Source organism: Procambarus clarkii, chromosome 32 (assembly GCF_040958095.1).
Source record: "Procambarus clarkii isolate CNS0578487 chromosome 32, FALCON_Pclarkii_2.0, whole genome shotgun sequence".
Classification (NCBI taxonomy): Eukaryota; Metazoa; Arthropoda; class Malacostraca; order Decapoda; family Cambaridae; genus Procambarus; species Procambarus clarkii.
Genome location: NC_091181.1, coordinates 29,651,645 through 29,672,462, shown reverse-complemented (window position 1 = coordinate 29,672,462; position 20,818 = coordinate 29,651,645). Strand labels below are relative to the sequence as shown.

General features: G+C 41.4%; 2 protein-coding genes across 6 annotated transcripts in view; one reads left to right on the top strand and one right to left on the bottom strand.

The window, feature by feature from the left end:
- Positions 1-13,071, top strand: part of LOC123759330 (muscle M-line assembly protein unc-89) — a 519,867-nt gene extending 506,796 nt beyond the window's left edge. For all 5 annotated transcript variants that reach the window (XM_069335077.1, XM_069335078.1, XM_069335079.1 and 2 more), the window contains one exon: positions 8,589-13,071. In XM_069335077.1, coding sequence (XP_069191178.1) covers positions 8,589-9,072 — 484 coding nt within the window. In that variant the 3' untranslated portion in view covers positions 9,073-13,071. The remainder of the gene's footprint in view (positions 1-8,588) is intronic.
- Positions 11,695-20,818, bottom strand: part of LOC123759331 (glutamate receptor ionotropic, delta-1) — a 54,620-nt gene continuing 45,496 nt past the window's right edge. The window contains exons 10-11 of the mRNA XM_045744231.2: positions 14,819-14,926; positions 11,695-14,558 (exon numbers count right to left, since the gene is read on the bottom strand). Of these exons, the coding sequence (XP_045600187.2) occupies positions 14,376-14,558; positions 14,819-14,926 (291 nt within the window). The 3' untranslated portion in view covers positions 11,695-14,375. The remainder of the gene's footprint in view (positions 14,559-14,818; positions 14,927-20,818) is intronic.

Here is a 20,818-nt window from a genome sequence, read left to right as displayed (position 1 = left end):
CATGTCAAAAGCGATATATCGCTTTTGACATGAATCTCCGGAAACAAAAATCAAATCCAGTAATTTAGTTTAACCAACCCGTACGCACCCAAGCAACCCACCTAACCTGTCGAGGCCGATGACTCCTAATCCCACTCTCAAGTGCTTCAGTAATGTGTGCTGTGGCCGAGCCTTGTTTGTTTTGCTGTGTAACCTTGCTTTGTTGTTAGTTGTCTGTTGTCTTAGTGCTGATTGCATCTACTGCTGATTGCATCTATAGCTGATTGTATCTATTGCTGATTGCATCTATTGCTGATTGTATCTATTGCTGATTGTATCTATTGCCAATGTTATTTTTTTCTCTACTTTTCTGGTCTTTCAAGCTGGAAATAGTTTGCTTGACTCATATATATATATATATATATATATATATATATATATATATATATATATATATATATATATATTATATATATATATATATATATATATATATATATATAATATATATATATAATATATATATATATATATATATATATATATATATATATATATATATATATATATATATATATATATATATATTATTATTATACGGGTTCCTGGAGTCGGGCCACAGGTTGAGGGTATTTACCAGTAGTGGTTTCGAGAGTGCTTCTACTCTCGCAGCTCAGTTGGGGGCCAGGCTTTTTCTGATAATAACTTGATCGGCAAGGCTGTTGGGTGCAGCGACCCGAAGCCCCACACGTACATCACAATGCCACTTATCTGGCATCATTAATATTTATCATAGAGCGTATGATTGTATAGTTATTTGATAAGTTGATTCAAGCTTGCTGGTTGGCTCTCTGTTTTCTCTCTGTCTCTCTCTCTCTTTCTAACTCTGGTTGGAGTGGTAGTAGGGGAAGTGATGGTGGTTGGCGAGACAGGAGTGGTGATGGTATATAGTGGCGGTGATCACAGAGATGGTGGTGGTGAAGGTAATGGTAAGGATAGTGGTGGCGTGGGTGGTTATGGTAGAGTGGTGGTGGTGGTGGTTATTCTCGTCCTGCACTCACCAGTCTCCCGTGTGTCTCAGCCCTGGCCACCACACACTGCCAACACCTCCCTTCCCACCACCACCACCACCACCACCACCACCAGGAGGTCCCCAGCATCAACCTCCACACCCCCACACCTTAAAGCCTCCAACCCCAGGCGTGGAGGAGAGCACCCCCGGGTCCAGGACGCCCGGAATCACAGCTCAGCGTTGGAACTGTGTGTGTCTGGGCGGAAAGGACTTAGGTGACACGATTATTAACAGCTGCGCTTGCAATAAATAAATCAATATACTTAAGAAGTCTAGCAAGCAGTGATAAGGCAGGAGTAACGGCTCAGACAGAGAGAGGAGCATAAACAGCAACTCTTCCACTAGTCAACCAAAGCAGGAGACCTATTGTGTAACGGGGGGTAGGGGGAAATGGCTCTCTTTAGTCCATTATTCCGCCCCCCAGTTAACTAACGAGGGATGGATATAAGGTGCATAATAAAGAAAAAAATTGAATTCCCATTACAGTAACCGTCCGGCTCCTGTGCCAGGTAAGCCCACAACAGGCTCACTATAGCCCGTGTTACTTGGGATTTTGTTGTTTCGAGTAGCTGAATCTAAAAAACATACTCTACCATTCTCGCTCGTGAAGCTGTTGAGTGATGGGTGCTTCCTCCACCTCTAGTTCCTCTTTTCTCTCCTTGTTCACCATTCGAGCTACATACGTTTGCTTCCTGTGCTTCAAACTTCCACCTGAGGCCCCTTGTGGTAGCCTAGCATCTAACGTAAGCCTACTTAACTTAAATGCTAGGCTACTTTTGCCCATCTAATTCCCGAGATTAACCCTCTCATCCTTCTCTATACCCATGCTTGTATGTGTTCGTTTTCTCATCTAGAACTCCTGGCAAGGTTGAGGATTAGCTCAAGTCTGTCCTACCAAGCTCCTGATCAATTAAGCAGAACAAATAAATGTAAACATGTTTTATTACTAGCGCTACTAGTTTGGTTTAGTCATTTATTATGCTCATTACCCATCCTGTGGGCGGTGGTGGACCCCATACCCATCCTGTGGGCGGTGGTGGACCCCATACCCATCCTGTGGGCGGTGGTGGACCCCATACCCATCCCGTGGGCAGTAGTGGACTCCCATACCCATCCCGTGGGCAGTAGTGGACCCCCATACCCATCCCGTGGGCAGTAGTGGACCCCCATACCCATCCCGTGGGCAGTAGTGGACCCCCATACCCATCCCGTGGGCAGTAGTGGACCCCCATACCCATCCCGTGGGCAGTAGTGGACCCCCATACCCATCCCGTGGGCAGTAGTGGACCCCCATACCCATCCCGTGGGCAGTAGTGGACCCCCATACCCATCCCGTGGGCAGTAGTGGACCCCCATACCCATCCCGTGGGCAGTAGTGGACCCCCATACCCATCCCGTGGGCAGTAGTGGACCCCCATACCCATCCCGTGGGCAGTAGTGGACCCCCATACCCATCCCGTGGGCAGTAGTGGACCCCCATACCCATCCCGTGGGCAGTAGTGGACCCCCATACCCATCCCGTGGGCAGTAGTGGACCCCCATACCCATCCCGTGGGCAGTAGTGGACCCCCATACCCATCCCGTGGGCAGTAGTGGACCCCCATACCCATCCCGTGGGCAGTAGTGGACCCCCATACCCATCCCGTGGGCAGTAGTGGACCCCCATACCCATCCCGTGGGCAGTAGTGGACCCCCATACCCATCCCGTGGGCAGTAGTGGACCCCCATACCCATTCCGTGGGCAGTAGTGGACCCCCATACCCATCCCGTGGGCAGTAGTGGACCCCCATACCCATCCCGTGGGCAGTAGTGGACCCCCATACCCATCCCGTGGGCGGTAGTGGACCCCCCATACCCATCCCGTGGGCGGTAGTGGACCCCCCATACCCATCCCGTGGGCGGTAGTGGACCCCATACCCATTCCGTGGGCGGTAGTGGACCCCATACCCATTCCGTGGGCGGTAGTGGACCCCATACCCATTCCGTGGGCGGTAGTGGACCCCATACCCATCCCGTGGGCTGTGGTGGCCCCCATACCCATCCCGTGGGCTGTGGTGGCCCCCATACCCATCCCGTGGGCGGTGGTGGCCCCCATACCCATCCCGTGGGCGGTGGTGGCCCCCATACCCATCCCGTGGGCGGTGGTGGACCCCATACCCATCCCGTGGGCGGTGGACCCCATACCCATCCCGTGGGCGGTGGTGGACCCCATACCCATCCCGTGGGTGGTGGTGGACCCCATATCCACCCAGTCTACGGTGGGAGGGCCTCGTACCTATTCCGTGGCCGGTAGTGGGCCCCATTCCCATCCTGTGGGCGGTGGTGGGTTCCATTTCCATCCCGTGGGCGATGGTGGAAAGGGTTACAGAGGCAAGGTATGAATAGTGTCCTGTTTATCGCATTAAGAAAAATGTTTCATTGAATTTTAGTTCAAAATCCCTACTAATCTACTAATTAGCTCGAAATATCTTGTTAACATTCAACTTTAGCAATTTGAGAGTTGTTCAACTGGTATCTAGTCACTGTATTACGATCCTAGACTTAAACCCCTGCATTTGTAGGGTTTTAACGGCATATGTATGTTTTTGAGTCATTTTAATGTAGTCAGAAAATATATTGATATTGCTGCTCAATCCTATATCTAATTCGTTTATGTATCTGTTAGACAACAAAGGTCAGGGTTCCAGGGTGCTCCTCTCGTCTCATATATACTGACTATCTCTCAGTATATATGATTATGGTACAGTATTGATGTTGAAACATCAATACTGTACCATAATCCAATTTCAGATATACCTGTCAGTGCTAGGCATCTCTACCTTCCTGATTAGTTTATTTACAATATGCTGGAAATAAACAAAGGTAAATTATTTAAACATGAATGAGCAGATTATTTAGCAACAGACGTCAAACTAATTGGCCGATATTACTTGAAATTGAAGAATTTGAAGTGTTTCATAAATGTCAGCATTATTGGCTTAGTTACTGACTAGCGTTTCCCTGCTCACTAGAGCTCACTCTTAATATAATTTTCGTTTTGGTTCGACTAAAATTAGTCACCTATATAGCAATTTGAAGCCTATGTATTTATATCCACATATGTCTATTAGATTATCACAATCTTCACTTAGTTCAATCTAAATTGTTTCTGTATGTGGCTGTGAATCCTGTCGTCACGTTCGCTATTTTGCAAAAACGACTACCTTGTAGTAACAGCCTTGTAGATCAAGCTGTCACAAGAGCAAGTCTGGCTTGAGCAATGGAACTTTTGAAACCGGATAAAGATAAATTAAAAGTAAATGCCCGTCAGAGTATATACTCGTAGTACCCATACTTAGATCCAGTTCAGTAAGAATCTATGCAGGGTCAGTGGACAGTTCAATAGATATGCAGACTCCTCATTTTAAAACCGTTGAGGCAGCCATGCCTAATGCTGCAGTTCAAGAATAGATACAAAGAACTCATCTTATTTTAGGGTGAGGTGGAAGTAACTTGTATCACATGAGCATTTACCAGTTTGAACTTAAAGGTCAGGTATTCCAGCTTAAAGGGGTAGTGGTAGAGGACCAAGGGTGCTTCCCATCAGCAGCAACAGAAGAGAGAGGAGAGAATAGGGCAGGGAAAAGAGAGAACAAGGCAGAGGAAGCAGAGTTGGAAGATGGAAGAACGAGGTAAAGATGGGGGGGATATAAAATGGTGTAGAGAGAAGAGACAACGGAGTAAGTTACTGTAGTAAAGAAATGGAAGCAGCCCAATGCCGGCCAGGACCACTTCTCCATTCTAATCCGGTGCACGCGCACGCTAGCAGTAAATAGATACCTGGGAGTTAGTCAGCTGTCACAGGCTGCTTCCTGGGGTGTGTGTGTGTGTGGTGTGGAAAAAAAATATAGTTAGTAAATAGTTGATTGACAGTTGAGAGGCGGGCCGAAAGAGCAAAGCTCAACCCCCGCAAACACAACTCGGTGAATACACACACACACACACACACACATACACACACACACATACACACACACACACACACACACACACACACACACACACACACACACACACACACACACACACACACACACACACACACACACACACACACACACCACACTCTCTCTCTCACACACTCACTCACTCACTCACTCACTCACTCACTCACTCACTCACTCACTCTCACACACTCACACTCACTCACTCACAATTAGGTAATTACACACATTTTTGGTTCTCTACCCCAGTTAATGGAGGCTAATCCATAATTATCTGTTAAGTAATGCCAGCAAACACACTAAATAACAATAATACTGTATTCCTATATATTTATACAGTACAGGTATATATATATATATGTCGTACCTAATCTTTAGATGTTTAAATCTTTAAATCTAAAGTTTAAATCTAAATTTTAGATGTTTAAATCTTTAGATGTTTGAATCTACAAACATCTAAAGATTTAAAATGTAGAATATCGCAACATAAATACTCTGTAAGACATGGCCAATTGTCTAATGCTCTGTTTGTGCATTTGTCAGAAAAAGCTCACCAAATTGATTGGGAGAGTGCTTCTTCAATAACAAATTGTAAAAGCACCTATAACAGAAACATAATTGAATCTGCTTTGATACAGATCACCAAAGAAAGTAATTTGAATATTAGCAGTGGTCTATATAACTTAGATCCATTTCTAATAGATCAGCTAAAGGGCGATTTAAGTAGAATCATTGAAAAACATTTGTCTCACTAATTTATTGTATATATTTACTTCTTTATGTTATAATTACCTATATATTATGCTTGTATGTCTGCTGTATCAGATGGGCCATTGGGCTACATCGGATGTGCCAATTGGGTGCATCTGATGGGCCAATGGGCCGTCTGCGTTGTCCAAGTATTGTACCTCACCTTACTTCACCACTCCTTCCTGCCTATTTATACCCATCACTCGATCTGTAAAATGACCTTCTGAAGATGTATTTAATATACGAAAGTACTTAAGGAAATTTCCTGTTTCATTTTTCCTCCGTGGTCTGACATTGTCATATATATATATATATATATATATATATATATATATATATATATATATATATATATATATATATATATATATATATATATATATATATATATATATAATATGTCGTACCTAGTAGCCATAATGCACTTCTCGGCCTAATATGCATGGCCCGATTTGCCTAATAAGCCAAGTTTTCATGAATTAATTGTTTTTCGACTACCTAACCTACCTAACCTAACCTAACCTAACCTAACTTTTTAGGCTACCTAACCTAACTTAACCTGTAACGATAGGTTAGGTTAGGTTAGGTAGGGTTGGTTAGGTTCGGTCATATATCTACGTTAATTTTAACTCCAATAAAAAAATATTGACCTCATACATAACGAAATGGGTACCTTTGTCATTTCATAAGAAAAAAATTAGAGAAAATATATTAATTCAGGAAAACTTGGCTTATTAAGCAAATCGGGCCTTGTATAGTAGGCTGAGAAGTGCGTTCTGGCTATTAGGTACGACATATATATATATATATATATATATATATATATATATATATATATATATATATATATATATATATATATATATATATATATATATATATATATATATATATATATATAATATAATATTCAAGCTTGTTCGCATTTCTGTTGCTCATGTGGCCCCACTAAAATGAAGTGATTTGATGAAATAGTTATGCACAAGATTACCATCAAAGTGCTGCCGGGGGTGGGGGGTCAAATAGCTTCGGCTATCGCCTCCTTATATGCGGTCACTGATGGTCGAGTGGATTAAGGCACCGTGACACCAGTTGCAATGTGCTCATGGAGGTCCGGGTTGGAGTCGCTTCTTGGGTGTAGGGTTTTCATTTATATAATATATATATATGTATATATATTGGTGTATACTGGCAGCAGGTTTTCTTTCAAACATGTTTCATTGAATATGACCGCATATTCTGTATTTATTATTTTCTGGTTTAGGGCTTCTATCCCTCTAACTATTTTCTTAGCATCAGGGCTTAATTGAAATAGGAGTTCTCCAAAACTCATTTTCGTACTTTTAAGGTGAAGAAAAGAAGTGATTTACTATAGAGTGTATTACACTTATTTGTATAATTTGCACGACGTTTCGAACCTCCATGGTTCATTCTCAAGTGAACATAGGGGCTGCAGAAGGCTTATTGGCCCATACGAGGCATCTCCTATCTAAACACAAAGATTAATCCAGTGTAATTGGCCTGTTATGTTGGACATTGTCTTCTGTGTTGGCATCGATATGTTCTTGTCTTGTCCTTACTCTCATGGTGGGTAGAGTAAATAGTTCCGTGATTTGGGTGTTCATGGTAGGTCGCTCTATTCTTATGTGAATTGCCTCAAGAATTTGTAATCTTCTTGAATCTTGGGTTTTGTCTATTATGCAAGTATTCTTGTTCAACATTTCTCTTGTTAGAGTATACTCTAACATGTTAGATGTTAAATGTCTCTAAAATGTTAGAGTATACTCTAACAAGAGAAATGTTGAACAAGAATACTTGCATAATAGACAAAACCCAAGATTCAAGAAGATTACAAATTCTTGAGGCAATTCACATAAGAATAGAGCGACCTACCATGAACACCCAAATCACGGAACTATTTACTCTACCCACCATGAGAGTAAGGACAAGACAAGAACATATCGATGCCAACACAGAAGACAATGTCCAACATAACAGGCCAATTACACTGGATTAATCTTTGTGTTTAGATAGGAGATGCCTCGTATGGGCCAATAAGCCTTCTGCAGCCCCTATGTTTATCCCTTATGTATCCCCCCATGTTTTCACCTTCATTGTATTATCACCTGACCTAATGCGGGTATAAAATCAACTAGTATTGTAAGATCTGTTCACTTGAGAATGAACCATGGAGGTTCGAAACGTCGTGCAAATTATACAAATAAGTGTAATACACTCTATAGTAAATCACTTCTTTTCTTCACCTTAAAAGTACGAAAATGAGTTTTGGAGAACTCCTATTTCAATTAAGCCCTGATGCTAAGAAAATAGTTAGAGGGATAGAAGCCCTAAACCAGAAAATAATAAATACAGAATATGCGGTCATATTCAATGAAACATATATATATATATATAATGGTGTATTCTTATTAATACACCATTACATGCATTTTTAACAACTGTACCCGTTAAAATAAATGCCAAAATATATACAAATCCTGCAAAATCATTCTTCTTGATCTTGTACTCAATTATCCAATTTTTTAGTTACTTGGCCATCCAGAGATACCAATTAGTTTGAATAATTAAGGTCACACTACAGTACCTGTACTTATAATGTTACGGGGCCACACTAAGAGCAACTTTGTTTATATTTTTCATTTACAAGAAATCTTCTAATTTTGATTTTATCTTTTTAGTAAATAATACTGTACATAGTTATTTTACTAGCTCTAAAGATATACATATTTAAATTATATAACTAATTACTTATGCAATGTTGTAACTGGATATTAACTTTCCAGTTCGGACAGTGGACGCGACAACCCCTTCCGACCTGATGGTGACATCTCTCGTGAGGCTGACGAGATTGTACAGCTCATCAAATCCGGCCGGCCTCTTCAGGGACAACCAGGTCAACGGCCTGGTGACCTTACAGACTCCATAGATGGCATTCCATCATCTCCAACTGACAAGGATGCTGTTGCAGAGCCCCTTGTCTCCCAAAAAGATGCCTCCCCTCAGCAACAACAGCATTTGCCTCAGCAGCAACATCACCATCATGAGCAGCAGCAGCCAACACCAGTAGCAGTGCCATCAAAGCCAGTGACAGATACCACACCATCGTCTCCAGGAAAGGCAGGTGCTAATGGATCAGCAGCACCAGAGAACTCGACGCCAGGCACAGTTGAAGTTACACATGCCACAGTTACCCCCACAGACGCTGCCCATGTTGAACACGTTGTTATTAAGAAGAAAAGCAAGTGTAACTGCTGCGTGATCCAATAGTGGGTGTGGGCATGTTTACTTTGAGTCGGTGTGAATAGGGTGAGGGCATGAGGACTGATCACCCTAGCAGTAAGACTAAGACACGCAAGGAGTAATCCTGGGGCTAGAGGGGGTGCAAGTGCGATGTTGCTTGACTTAACATGTGCTTTGTCTTTTCTACTGTGTGCACAATCCACCATGACTCTTATTAAAGTGTTCCAAAGACTGAAGAAAATATATTTTATGTATCTTAATAATTTCATATATAGTTTTTTGCTAGGTGAACAAAATGGTTATTTCTCTGCTTAAATTACCTTCATTTGATCACTGAAACACACACTACATTACTAGTTGGCCAGATTATAATTTCTTTGCTCATGCGAGTGCCTACACAACCAGCTGGCATCAGAAACTCGTATGTTGCAGGGGGCTCTTCAGGTACTCATACTGAGCCAAGAGTCCCCAAAGTGTCTAGGGCCTCACCAGATACTCATTAAGTATCTAGAGAATGACTAGGCATTCACATGGGACATAGGGATAACCTGACAAGTAGTCAGTGAGGTCCATCAAGCACTCGTGTGGTGTAGTGCCTTGGCCTCTAGGCACTCATCCAGTGTCTTGGGCATGGCCGACATTTCTTTAGTGTTTAAAACTGACAGTACACCTACTCAAGTGCCTCAGTTTCAGAAGAGACTCGCACAGTGTGTGTAAGCTGTTAAACACTGAAGCATAGTCTTGGACTTGACAAGCACTTATTAAGTGTCTGGATGTAGTATGAAGTGTGGTGGAAGAGGCTTCTCTAGGGAGCAAATCCCTAGTTGAAGAAATAAACTCCTTCTATAGAAGGATTGTAACTCTTTTAATCTCTTCAAATAAACTGATCAAATTTTTGTGAATGTAAATATTCTTCATTGCCGAAGTGGATAATCTATAGTGTTAAAAATGTAGAAGACTGTATTGGGAAGGGTCATTCTGCTTGAGGTTGTAGAATTTTATAAATAATGTCTGGAGAGACTATAAGTTGGATGCCGTAGGTTCCTATATGATGATGAGGTATTATCCTCAATGTTGTAAGATTTTTATTAAAAGGTTGTACTACTTGAGTGTGCAAGATTATATCTGGAGCTATAAGGAGCGTGGTGTGGCTAAAGTGGTGGCAGTTGCGAGCAAGGTAGATAGGGATAACCATGGTGCTAGGGGCAGTGGGCTAGCCACATTCTCACAGCTGCTTCACCACTACCCATGTCACCCTTCAGCAGGAACAAGATGTGACCACGGGCCATTGTAATGACAGCTTTCTTGGATGAACGGTTAGGTAATCTTCACTCTATCAAATAAATTATCTAAATTATATTGTAAGGAGAAATTATCCATTACAACCACATGTAATCTTAGTGGTGGCATCTGATCAGAAAAATTTGAATGAATGCAAATTTCTTCCATAAAGTTTACACTGTAGCACTAAAGTTCAACCACTCTTATCTGAGTTTAATCCATTTTGGTAGAAACTTAAATTTTCTGGCGGTAATGACATAGGAGACTCAAATATCATAATTGGTTAGGATATGCAATGGAGAGACAGGTACCGTTCGTGATCAGGTTTAATATGCACATGTCAGGTGGTGGTAAGCATTGCGTTCCAGATAAAGTGTGTACAACCCCCAGAATCTGTACACAGTTTGAATTGTCTTTTGTGGTGCAAGAACCCATGGCCTGTATGATGAATGAGAGTTATTTCATGCTTGTGATATGGTTACCTTATATTTTTTGTTTGGATTTCTTTAGATATGAAATTAGAAATGTCACACATTGATCTCCTTCATTAATATTTTTTAATTTTATCTGTACTTGCAAGTTATATATTTCAGTATGATACTGCATTATCATCATAACTACTGATACAATGTTTAAAGAATACCAGTATTTGGCAAGAAATATGTCTTTACCCCTAGTTAGTTTTGTTGAATTGTTTCAACCCATGTATATTTTATCCGTAAAAATTTAAACATTTTGCAACAATGGCTCGTTTATTCTTAATTTTGTTCTCAACAATAACTCAGTCTGGTTACAATAAAACTAATGTCCTCAAACACTAACATCATATACTGTTTCACTTTCTCAGACTAATATTTGTTATTAGTCCATATCTTTAATACAGTATATATTTGTGAGTTTGTAAAGTCAACAAGTCTAGAATGACGAGTGAATATAGATTGACACGTTAAGACAGTAATCTTGAGTCACTTGTGGTCTTTTAAAACGTTGAAATGTTCACACTGACAGGTGTTGTATAGCATTTTACAGCCCCCAAGGTACTTGTGTAGACAGTATTAGTAACTCTTAATACAGTATCTCTCCAGTACTACCAAGTGAACATCAAACCTAATGTATGCACTGACATTGCACTATTTAGAATTTTTTATTAGCTCAATATTTATGACATTCTGAATTTTTATCCATTTTATTGAATATTTAAAATTTTTAATATAAAACAAATATTACACAAATATTTTTGTCATTAATACATTGTAGTGGCACTGTTTGAAGATAGGTTGTTATATATTATTTTATTTATTTCTATTTTTAGCAGGATAATTACATTGATGTTCCTGACATTAATTACAGGCTAAGAAAGAAAGAGAATGATGTGTACATAGTTTACTGATAGAGGTTCATATGTAAATTTTACATAAATTCATCATTGTAAAAAGCATATAGGAGTAAAGTGCTTAGTTTCCTTTTTAGATTCATTTATTATAATGTAATTGGATGATTTTTCTCAGAGGTAAGATACTGAGAAACTTATGGAAGAACATCTTCATCAGCTAACAAATTGTTAAAAGATAATGAATGATAACTAGCTGCCTTCAAAAGGGACTCAAGCTGCATGGTGAATTTCTATGAAGATTATATCTAATATGATTACAATGTAGAACTATGTTTCAACACTCCTGTCTTACTGTGAGAACTTATCTTGTGATGCCGATAAATCTCTCCTCCAAAGACACAGGTGTTACTTGTAGGGTTATTTAGACATCTTCAGAATGATCACTTGAAGAAATTATTTAGAAATGCTAACAATAATATACACTATAAATACCAAATGAGCTGTGAATATATTAAAATTACTGATTGACTGGCACACAAACTCTTCATTGTTTTTATTAATGAAATCTGTCAAATGCACATTAGAAATATGGTACGTTTTATTTTTTTCGTCATTTCATGGTTCGTGTGCAAGAAGTGCATCAACATATTGTATGTTACTGTTATGCAGAAATAATAACTGCCAATATATCAAAACATCTCCTACTACTGAAGGAGGTTATGTAAAATGTAATCTACATAAAAAAATATCTCTTTATCACATATGATTACAGATAGGAATGAGTCTGCACACCTTATACTTGTGGCTTCATTGTATATTGCCAAAAAAATCTAGATATCAAACAACCAAGTACATATGGACGTTCCAGTCAAGCTATGTGTTCTCAATCTCAGCCCTATAACTTTGAAGGTGCCCAAGGTATAGCACTTTATGATCTGCTACACCTGGAACATCCTTATGCACGGTGATACATCCTGTTAGAAGCTTCTCCATAGTAATCTACTGAATTTTCTCTGGCCTGTCTGCTTGTGAGTCGCAGGTGGAGGAAAATAAAAACATTGATCTTAATGGGGGCAATGGAGGTATCTCTCCATTTCATTGTAAAACAAAACTATTATTGCTTAGGGGGGTGTGCATGAAATAATGAAACCATATGGTAATGCTTTTGTCATCACTTAAGACTGTCAGGGGACTAATGCTTAGAAGTGTATGATACTAAACAGGGAATTAACACTGTGGCATGTGATGTTGGGGGGAGGAGGGCTACAAGTTGACAGGTCAAAATGAGTCGTACCACCTGCATATGGCATTTTGTCGATCATTCATTAAGGTAGAGGTAATTACATGTATTTGTACCAAAATCATTGTGAAATATATAAATAATTGCATAAATAAAGTGTTTGTTTTCCAGAGCAAGTGTTTGTCTCTGCCCAATTTGGTAGAACCTCAAAGAAAACAACAAAGCATTGCATATACAACATAGGGCTGAAGATACTTTTAATATACATAATGTTTTAATGAGCTACACCGTTGCTCGATATAATTTAAACAAAAAATAACTAAATGTGTGCCTGGTATTGTACAAAGCTTCAGATTGGAAGGATATATTTGGTCTTAAGATATAGTGTAATATTAATAGCCTTTACTATCCACAAAATCATTATAAACTACAGTATTTAACTTTATAAAGAAAATAAACTGTTCATTTAACATTCAAAATGCATTTGATAAACATTGTTTGCCCGTTATGTTTTTTCTAAACCAAATTGAGTGACAGAACTAGTCTTGTATTATGAGGATTCAGGCTGAAAGTGCTAAATGAAAGGTGCCGGGCATATTTGTAACATGTACACTAACATATGAAGTACAAAGTGCTCATTAAATAGTTGCAAATAATCTAGAAATATTACTGAACTACAAGCTTGGGAGATGATGGGGTTAGAATGTCGAGATTTTCAGGATTATTATTCATATTGCATTCCGAATGTTCTTCTAGGTCACTTCTACCTTGATAGAATCTGATACCTTTGATGCTACTTGCCTTGTGTCCCTATGTTCTCATATTGTCATCCTGAATGATATTCAGGACCTTTTGAATCTTAGGTGACATTGTGCTACATAAGTCTTCCCTGGTTGGTGCCTTCTTTTGATGATTAATTACTTACTTATTTACTTCTCATTCACTGGTGATTCTTTCAAAAACTAGGCAAGGGTATACAGAGATAAAGGTATACACAAAATAAAACATTCTGAGTATCTGCATTGGGTATTTATTTAGGATGGAAAACATGTGTTGGTGTGTCAGTGAAGCCAATGCTGATGTTTGTTGCTGAAGGTGGGAGTGACAGCCAGATACATGTACAATTTTTTTTTTTTTTTTTTTTTTTTTGCAGGGATATTCCTGCACAGGCCCTAAGCCTCTGGCTGGCCCACTAAGTGTTGCTTGTTTCTGCTTTACTTGGGCGGAGTATGAGTATTTATGACTTATATGGTCGCTTTGTACAGTAGTTGTAGAGTAGTTGGTAATTTTCTGATTTTTCTTACATATCATTCTTTCATAAATGTGAGATGGTATGGTATATTTACATAAGTCAATCTATACCTATTCTTTGCTACTTTGTCTATCTCAGAGAAATTCATCAGTGCTACATTATTTGATTTGATTTTGGACTTTTGTGAATCTATGAAATACCGTGTGGTGTAGCAATTAGTGATCTCAACCTACCTGTCTCATGCTTCTGGAGAGGCTCTTGAAGGCAAGCTCCCAGATGAAAACAAGATCAGCCAGGATCAGCCCAGCAGTGTAGACTAGGAAGACTCCCTGCAGGTGGTATAAGGTGAGGCTCAGATTTGCCCGTTCTTGCGTCGCTTCCATCTCTCCCCTCATCCCCGCAGCCTCCTGAAGGTGTAACAAGTAACTACTGAATACCTGTCTTATTGATGTCATTACTACACACCTGTTCCTATGAAGCATGTCACATTTGTCATGTTGTATTTCATGCTAATCCTGTGTATGAAATAAATACTTCATACAGCTCCCTTTGACACTGTCTCCTTCACACAGTTATCTTTAAATTTTACTCAGCTGTTATCTTAAAATTTTACTCAGCTCTATCTCTCATCTATTCATCTGCTTTAATATCCAACATAATTACTCACTGCAGCCCTCCTACGTGTGGTCAGTGTGTGTTGTTCAATAAGATTCGACATCCACTTGGCGACGAAGCCACCACCCAGCAGTCGCTTCAAAATTCCATCAAACACGCGCTGCCAAGGTTCACATTAAATTATTAAATGGGATAAGACAAGGTTAGTAATTAAATTAATATAACAAAATGATAAATATATAAATAAAAAATTTAGTATACTCCTTAATAATAGATATTTTCACCATGGCCACTACTCTCTCTCTAGTGACCCCGACAAGGGATAGGAAGCCAGTGGCTTGGCAAAAGTCCTCCCTATTATTCCTAAGTATTTTTGCCAACTAGATTTTGATTTGAAGTAATATCTTGGCATATTTGGCTTGAGCAGTTAGGCAGTTTGAAGAGTATATACGCCTTGGTTGGGTGAAAAAGAATTTCCAGTTTTCTGTTCTACACTGTGGCTTGTTGAACTTGAAGCTGTTGCACCTTGTATGCATTTCATTTGACCTAAAGAAGTGGTCTGGATTAATATCCTCCAACTTGTTATAAGGGTCTCAATGTGAACAGCCCTTTTATGTCTGAAGTGTTGTTAGTCCTGAGGCCCTCAACCATTCCTGGCATGAGAGTCAAGTTCTGGGATAATTTTTGTGCTTTGTGTTTATCTTTCTCCAAAGCAGACATGTACTTCTGAGGGTGATGTCTCCATGCTTGGATACAGTAGTCCAAATGGGGATCCACCAGAGACTTGTAAAGTTGAGTAATCACATTCCTTTCCTTGAAGGCAAAGGCTCATTTGACTATCCCTAGGGTTTTGTTGGCTCTTTTACTGCAGCTCCCACTTGTTGAGCAACTTTCAATAACTGGTGGATAGGACCTACCACGTCCTATTCTTCATCAATCTGCTGCATGGTAGTGTTGATTTGATCGTTGTGATATGCATTGTTATGCCCCACATGCAAGATTTTGTGTTTTCAGTATTAACAAGCTGGTCTTCTGACCATTTGTGGCATTCAGTTAGAGACCTTTGTATGGTTCAATTTTGTTTTCGTTTCCTACTTTACTATAGATCTTAGTGTCATCTGCAAATCTGACAATATGGTTGGTAATATTCTCAACAATGTTATTGATTTGTGACAAAAAGAGTTGGTCCAAGATGGACCTTGTGGTATCCCACTTACCCCATTTTTCCAGTCAAATTCATTTCCATTTAGCCCTTTGCTTTCTTTGTTTCAACCATTGCTTTATTGTTGAAAACAAGCTTTTATGGCTTTTTTAGTATTCTACCATTCATTGCATGTGCTTGTGATTTCCTTGCCAGTCACTCTCTAAAGCCCTTATCAAGAGCTTTAGAGAAGTCCATGCCTACATCTACTGGAAGTCCTTTGTGTGAATACCTCATTACCGTTTCCAAAAATGTGAGTAGGATAGTAAGGAAGGATTTATATTTAACAAAACTAAGTTGCATAGATTTTACAAGATTCACTGTAAGTCGGTGAATGATTTCCTCCCTTAGGATTCCCTCCATGAAGTGTGAAAGATAGATGAAATTGTTAATGTAACCATCACATCAAGGGCGCCTGACAGCTGGGTGGACAGCGCTTCGGATTCGTAGTCCTGAGGTTCCGGGTTTGATGCCCGGTGGAGGCGGAGACAAATGGGCAAAATGTTTTATTCACCCTGATGCCCCTGTTACCTAGCAGTAAATAGGTACCAAGGAATTAGACAGCTGATTACGGGTTATTCATGCCCGTGCCACCTCTTGGGTGGCTTCATCTTTATCATCAGAGAGCTGCTATGGGCTGCTTCCCTGGGGGTGTGCAACAAAAAGGAGGCCTGGTCGAGAACCAGGCCACAGGGACGCTAAGCCCTGAAATCATCTCAAGATAAGAAGATTCAAGAAGATCACCGTTCAGGTCTGATAAAGAACTTTTGTGCCCTCTGTAATCCTTTTTGTGCTACTGCTCACAGGATGAGTATGGGGTGCACAATAAACTAGCCACCTCTGGCAGTAGCAATCAATCAAAAGCTTGCAGATACATGAGGTTAGAGTGATTGGTCGGTAGTCTAATGAGCCCTTTCTGCCTTTTTTAAAAATGGGGTGACATTTGCATGTTTAAATCTAACTATAAGATATGGATGAGTATAGCAACGTAAACGTTGCTATACTGTACCTATCCACATCTTTTACATTTTGTATATTTCTGAGTATCTGTCTTCTGTGAACAAGATTTGCTATCAATTATGCGTACCAAATTTGCCTCAGGCTTACCTAACCTCCCTACCTGAGAACCTGATCGTTCTCTTTGCCTGTCAGCTGTTCCATCATTTCTTCAATGTTTTTCTGATTAGTATTACTGTGCCTTCTATTTTCACAAAGTTTCTTATAATGAGGTTATTTTTTAATTCTTTCTCATCAAAGCTTCTGAATCTCTCTCAATAGCTTCCAAATCCTTTTACTCAACTCTGCCTGCATTCCCAGCTTTATTCCTTATTGCTGGATTACCTCCTTGTTTACCACAGGCATCATGACTATTAAAAATCTATAAACTGTTTCACCAGTTCCTTCTGACCTTCTTGTAATCTTTTTATTTTGTCGTAAAATTTTTCCTCTTTATACTCTTACATTTTCCCACTCTATTCTCAATGGCAGTGTTAGGTTCATTTACTTGATCATTGCCTTGGGCATTGCAGGTAATGCAGTGAAAATTAAAAAGGCTTTTACTTTTGGTTTACTCATTGTTATAAGCATTGACTAATATGTGAGATTTGACATTTGCTGTGGTATATATTATAATTATTGGTGATTAAGAATTATGAGTTAAAAATCTGTAAATTCTAGTAATCTCTTACTTCATACAAAACTTATTATTATTATAACCATACTCTCCACATGCTTTGCCAACCAGACCATGGATGCTCTCAAAAAGGAAATAGACTTTCAGAGGTACCCAACAGAGATTTTAACCTCCGAAATCCTTCCTTACTGGGGGGAGCCCCTTCGGCTCCCCAGAGCTATCCAGGCTAATATGCTAATATCAGACTTTGGCATCAGTTATGTGGGCCTACCAGGGACCACGAGCCAGAACCTGGCCCCTTTCAGAGAGGCATGGGGAGCAATGGCCTATAGAAACCTCTGTGTGGTTGGAAGCATTCTATGTCTGCCATCGACTGGGTCAGGCACCCAGAAAGGTAAGTGTCCCAAAACAAACCCCTATTCTGGTGAAAGTTGCTACAAAAAGCTGAACAAGTGGATAGAACTCCCCCCAAAAAAAACGAGCCAACAAACATGACGTCACACGTCGCCGCGCTGCTGTCGGTGCAGCTCCCTCCTCCCCGGGAGGGGGAAGGGAGAGCCCCAGACCCCCGTGCCGGCCATCCACCCTCCAGTTCTAAGGCTGATGCTGTGGTCGTCGTGGCCCATCTGTGTTTTTTAGGTGTTCAGGTGTTGGCCTATCTTGACGACTGACTGGTTCGGGCTCCCAGCCAGTCCTCATGTCTGCTAGCCAGGGATTTGGTTTTTTCCCAGCTCGCCGGGTTCAGGTTCTTGGTGAACTGGAGGAAGTCCCATCTGGTTCCTTCCCAGGTTTGGACCTAGCTTGGTCTTGTGTGGGACTCTCGGACCGCTTCCTTGTCTCTTCCTCCGGAGTCTTTCCTACAGCTGCAGTCCCGCATGTACCTGTTTCTGGAGGGCTCCCGGGTCACCTGGCGGTTGCTCGAGGGTCTGTACGGGAGGCTGAACTTTGCAATGATGGTCTACCCGTCAGGTCGGGTTTGGCTTCGTCGGCTGTTCCGGTTCCTTCGGGGATGTCCCTTCCGCCTCTCTCGCGATCACTGAGTTCGGGCCCCCGGGGACCTTGCGTCGGCTGTTGCGTTGCCGGCTTCCTCTTCAGGTTTTTCGGGATTCAGTGCCTTGGCGCCTGCCTGAGCCCTCGCTCGATGTGTTCACGGACGCGTCGTCTCTTGGCTAGGGCTTTGTGACTAGTGCTCAGCAGGCCGGCCAGAGACAGTGGGGTCTGTCCTTCCGTCAGGCCCACAGCATGGTGCGGGAGTTCGCAGCAGTGTGGTTTGCTCTAAGGAGGGTTCGGGTCGCCCGCGGATCAACGATCCGGCTCCATTCAGATTGCTCCCCGGTGGTTCATTGCCTGAACCAAGGGGGTTCGATGCGGTCCTTGGCTCTTTGGCGCTGGTCGCTTCAGGTGACTCGTCTGCTGAGTTCTTGGGGTTTGGCTCTCCTGGCTGTTCACGTGCGGGGAGTGTCCAGCGTCTTGGCAGATGGCATGTCTCGTTTCGTTCCCCTGTCCACTGAATGTACGGTCGATGCCGACTCCTGTTGGCTTTGCCAGATGTTCGGGCCACCTAAGGTGGACCTCTTCGCGTCAGTGTGGTCGTGTCGCCTTCCTCTTTATGTCGCGCTCTTCCCCGACTGCGAGGCCGTCGGGGTCGATGCCTTTCGGCAGGACTGGTCGAGGTGGGGGTTCCTGTACCTCTTTCCCCTGGTTCAGCTATTGCTCCAGGTCCTGACTTGCTTGGAGACTTACCAGGAGAGAGTAGTCCTCTTGGTCCTATGGGGCCGGCCCAGCCGTGGTTTCAGGCGCTGCTTGCTCGCTGTCCAAACCCGGAGGTTTTCCCGCGGCTCCGCCTCTTCCAGCAGATCGGACCGGTGCTTCACATGGCTGGTTCGATCTTCTTCTCGAGTCTTCGCATATGGTATTTTTGACTCGAGTTTATCATCAGGTGGCTTCCTTGTTAGTGTCCCACCTGCGGGCTTTGTCTCGGCGGCAGTCTGAAGTTTCCTGGCGGTCTTTCTGGTTCTTTTTGACTCTGTCGCTGTGCTTCGCTTTCTGTTCAGGTGGTGTTGTCATTTCTCTCTTGGTTGTTCCAGGACCATCATCTTATGCCAAATACTGTTGCCTCGTATCGTACGGCGCTGGCAGAGCTGCTTCAGCTTGCTTTCGGTATTGATGTTACTTCTGCGCTGTTTCGCAAGCTGTCTCGTGTGTTGTTTCACCTTCGGCCTGCTCATGCGCCACCTGAGCTGTTCTGGTCATTGGACAGAGTGCTCTCTTTTCTGTCTTCTCATGGAGAGAATCCTAAAGGAAGGAATCATACAACATCTTATAACAATCTTGTAAAAATCAATGCAACATGGGTTTGTTAAAAATAGATCCTGACTTACTAACCTGCACATTTCTGGAGACGGTAACTAGCTATTCAGACAAAGGACTTCCGGTAGATGTAGCTTTCATGGACTTTGCTAAAGCTTTGACAAGGTATCACATGAGAGACTGGCAAGGAAATTACAGGCACATGGAATAAATGGGAGAATACTGGAATGGTTGAAACATAGAAAACGAAGGGTTGTGCTAAATGGGAATGAATCTGACTGGGGAAATGTGCTAAGTGGGGTGCCCCACAGGGAACCATTTTTGGGCCAACCCTTTTTGCCATATACATCAATGACATAGATGAGAATATTACAAATTCTCCATGCTTACTAAGATGACACTAAGATATATGGTTTAGTGGGAAATGAAGATGATATTGAGACCTTACAAAGAACTACATGAACTCCATAAATGGTCAGATGACTGGCAAATGCTGTTTAATATCAATAAATGCAAGACTTTGCATGTGGGGCACAACAATCCATGTCACAATTACCAAATTGGCAGCACTGCCTTACAACAGATAGATGAAGAAAAAGACCTTGGAGTCAGAATCTATCATTCACTAAAATTTGCACAAGAAGTGGGAGCGGCAGTAAAAAAAGCGAACCAATCCCTGGGAATAATCAAGCATACCTTTACCTTCAAGGAAAAGAAAATAGTCATTCAATTGTATATCTGGTGCCAAATCTGGTGCGCCTCCATCTGGATTATTGCATCCAGGCATGGATACCTCATCTTCGGCAAGACATAGCTGCTCTGGAGAAGGTGCAACACTGGGCAACAAAAATCATACCAGAACTTAGTCATCTCACCTATCAGGAATGGTTGAGGGGCCACTGGGCTAA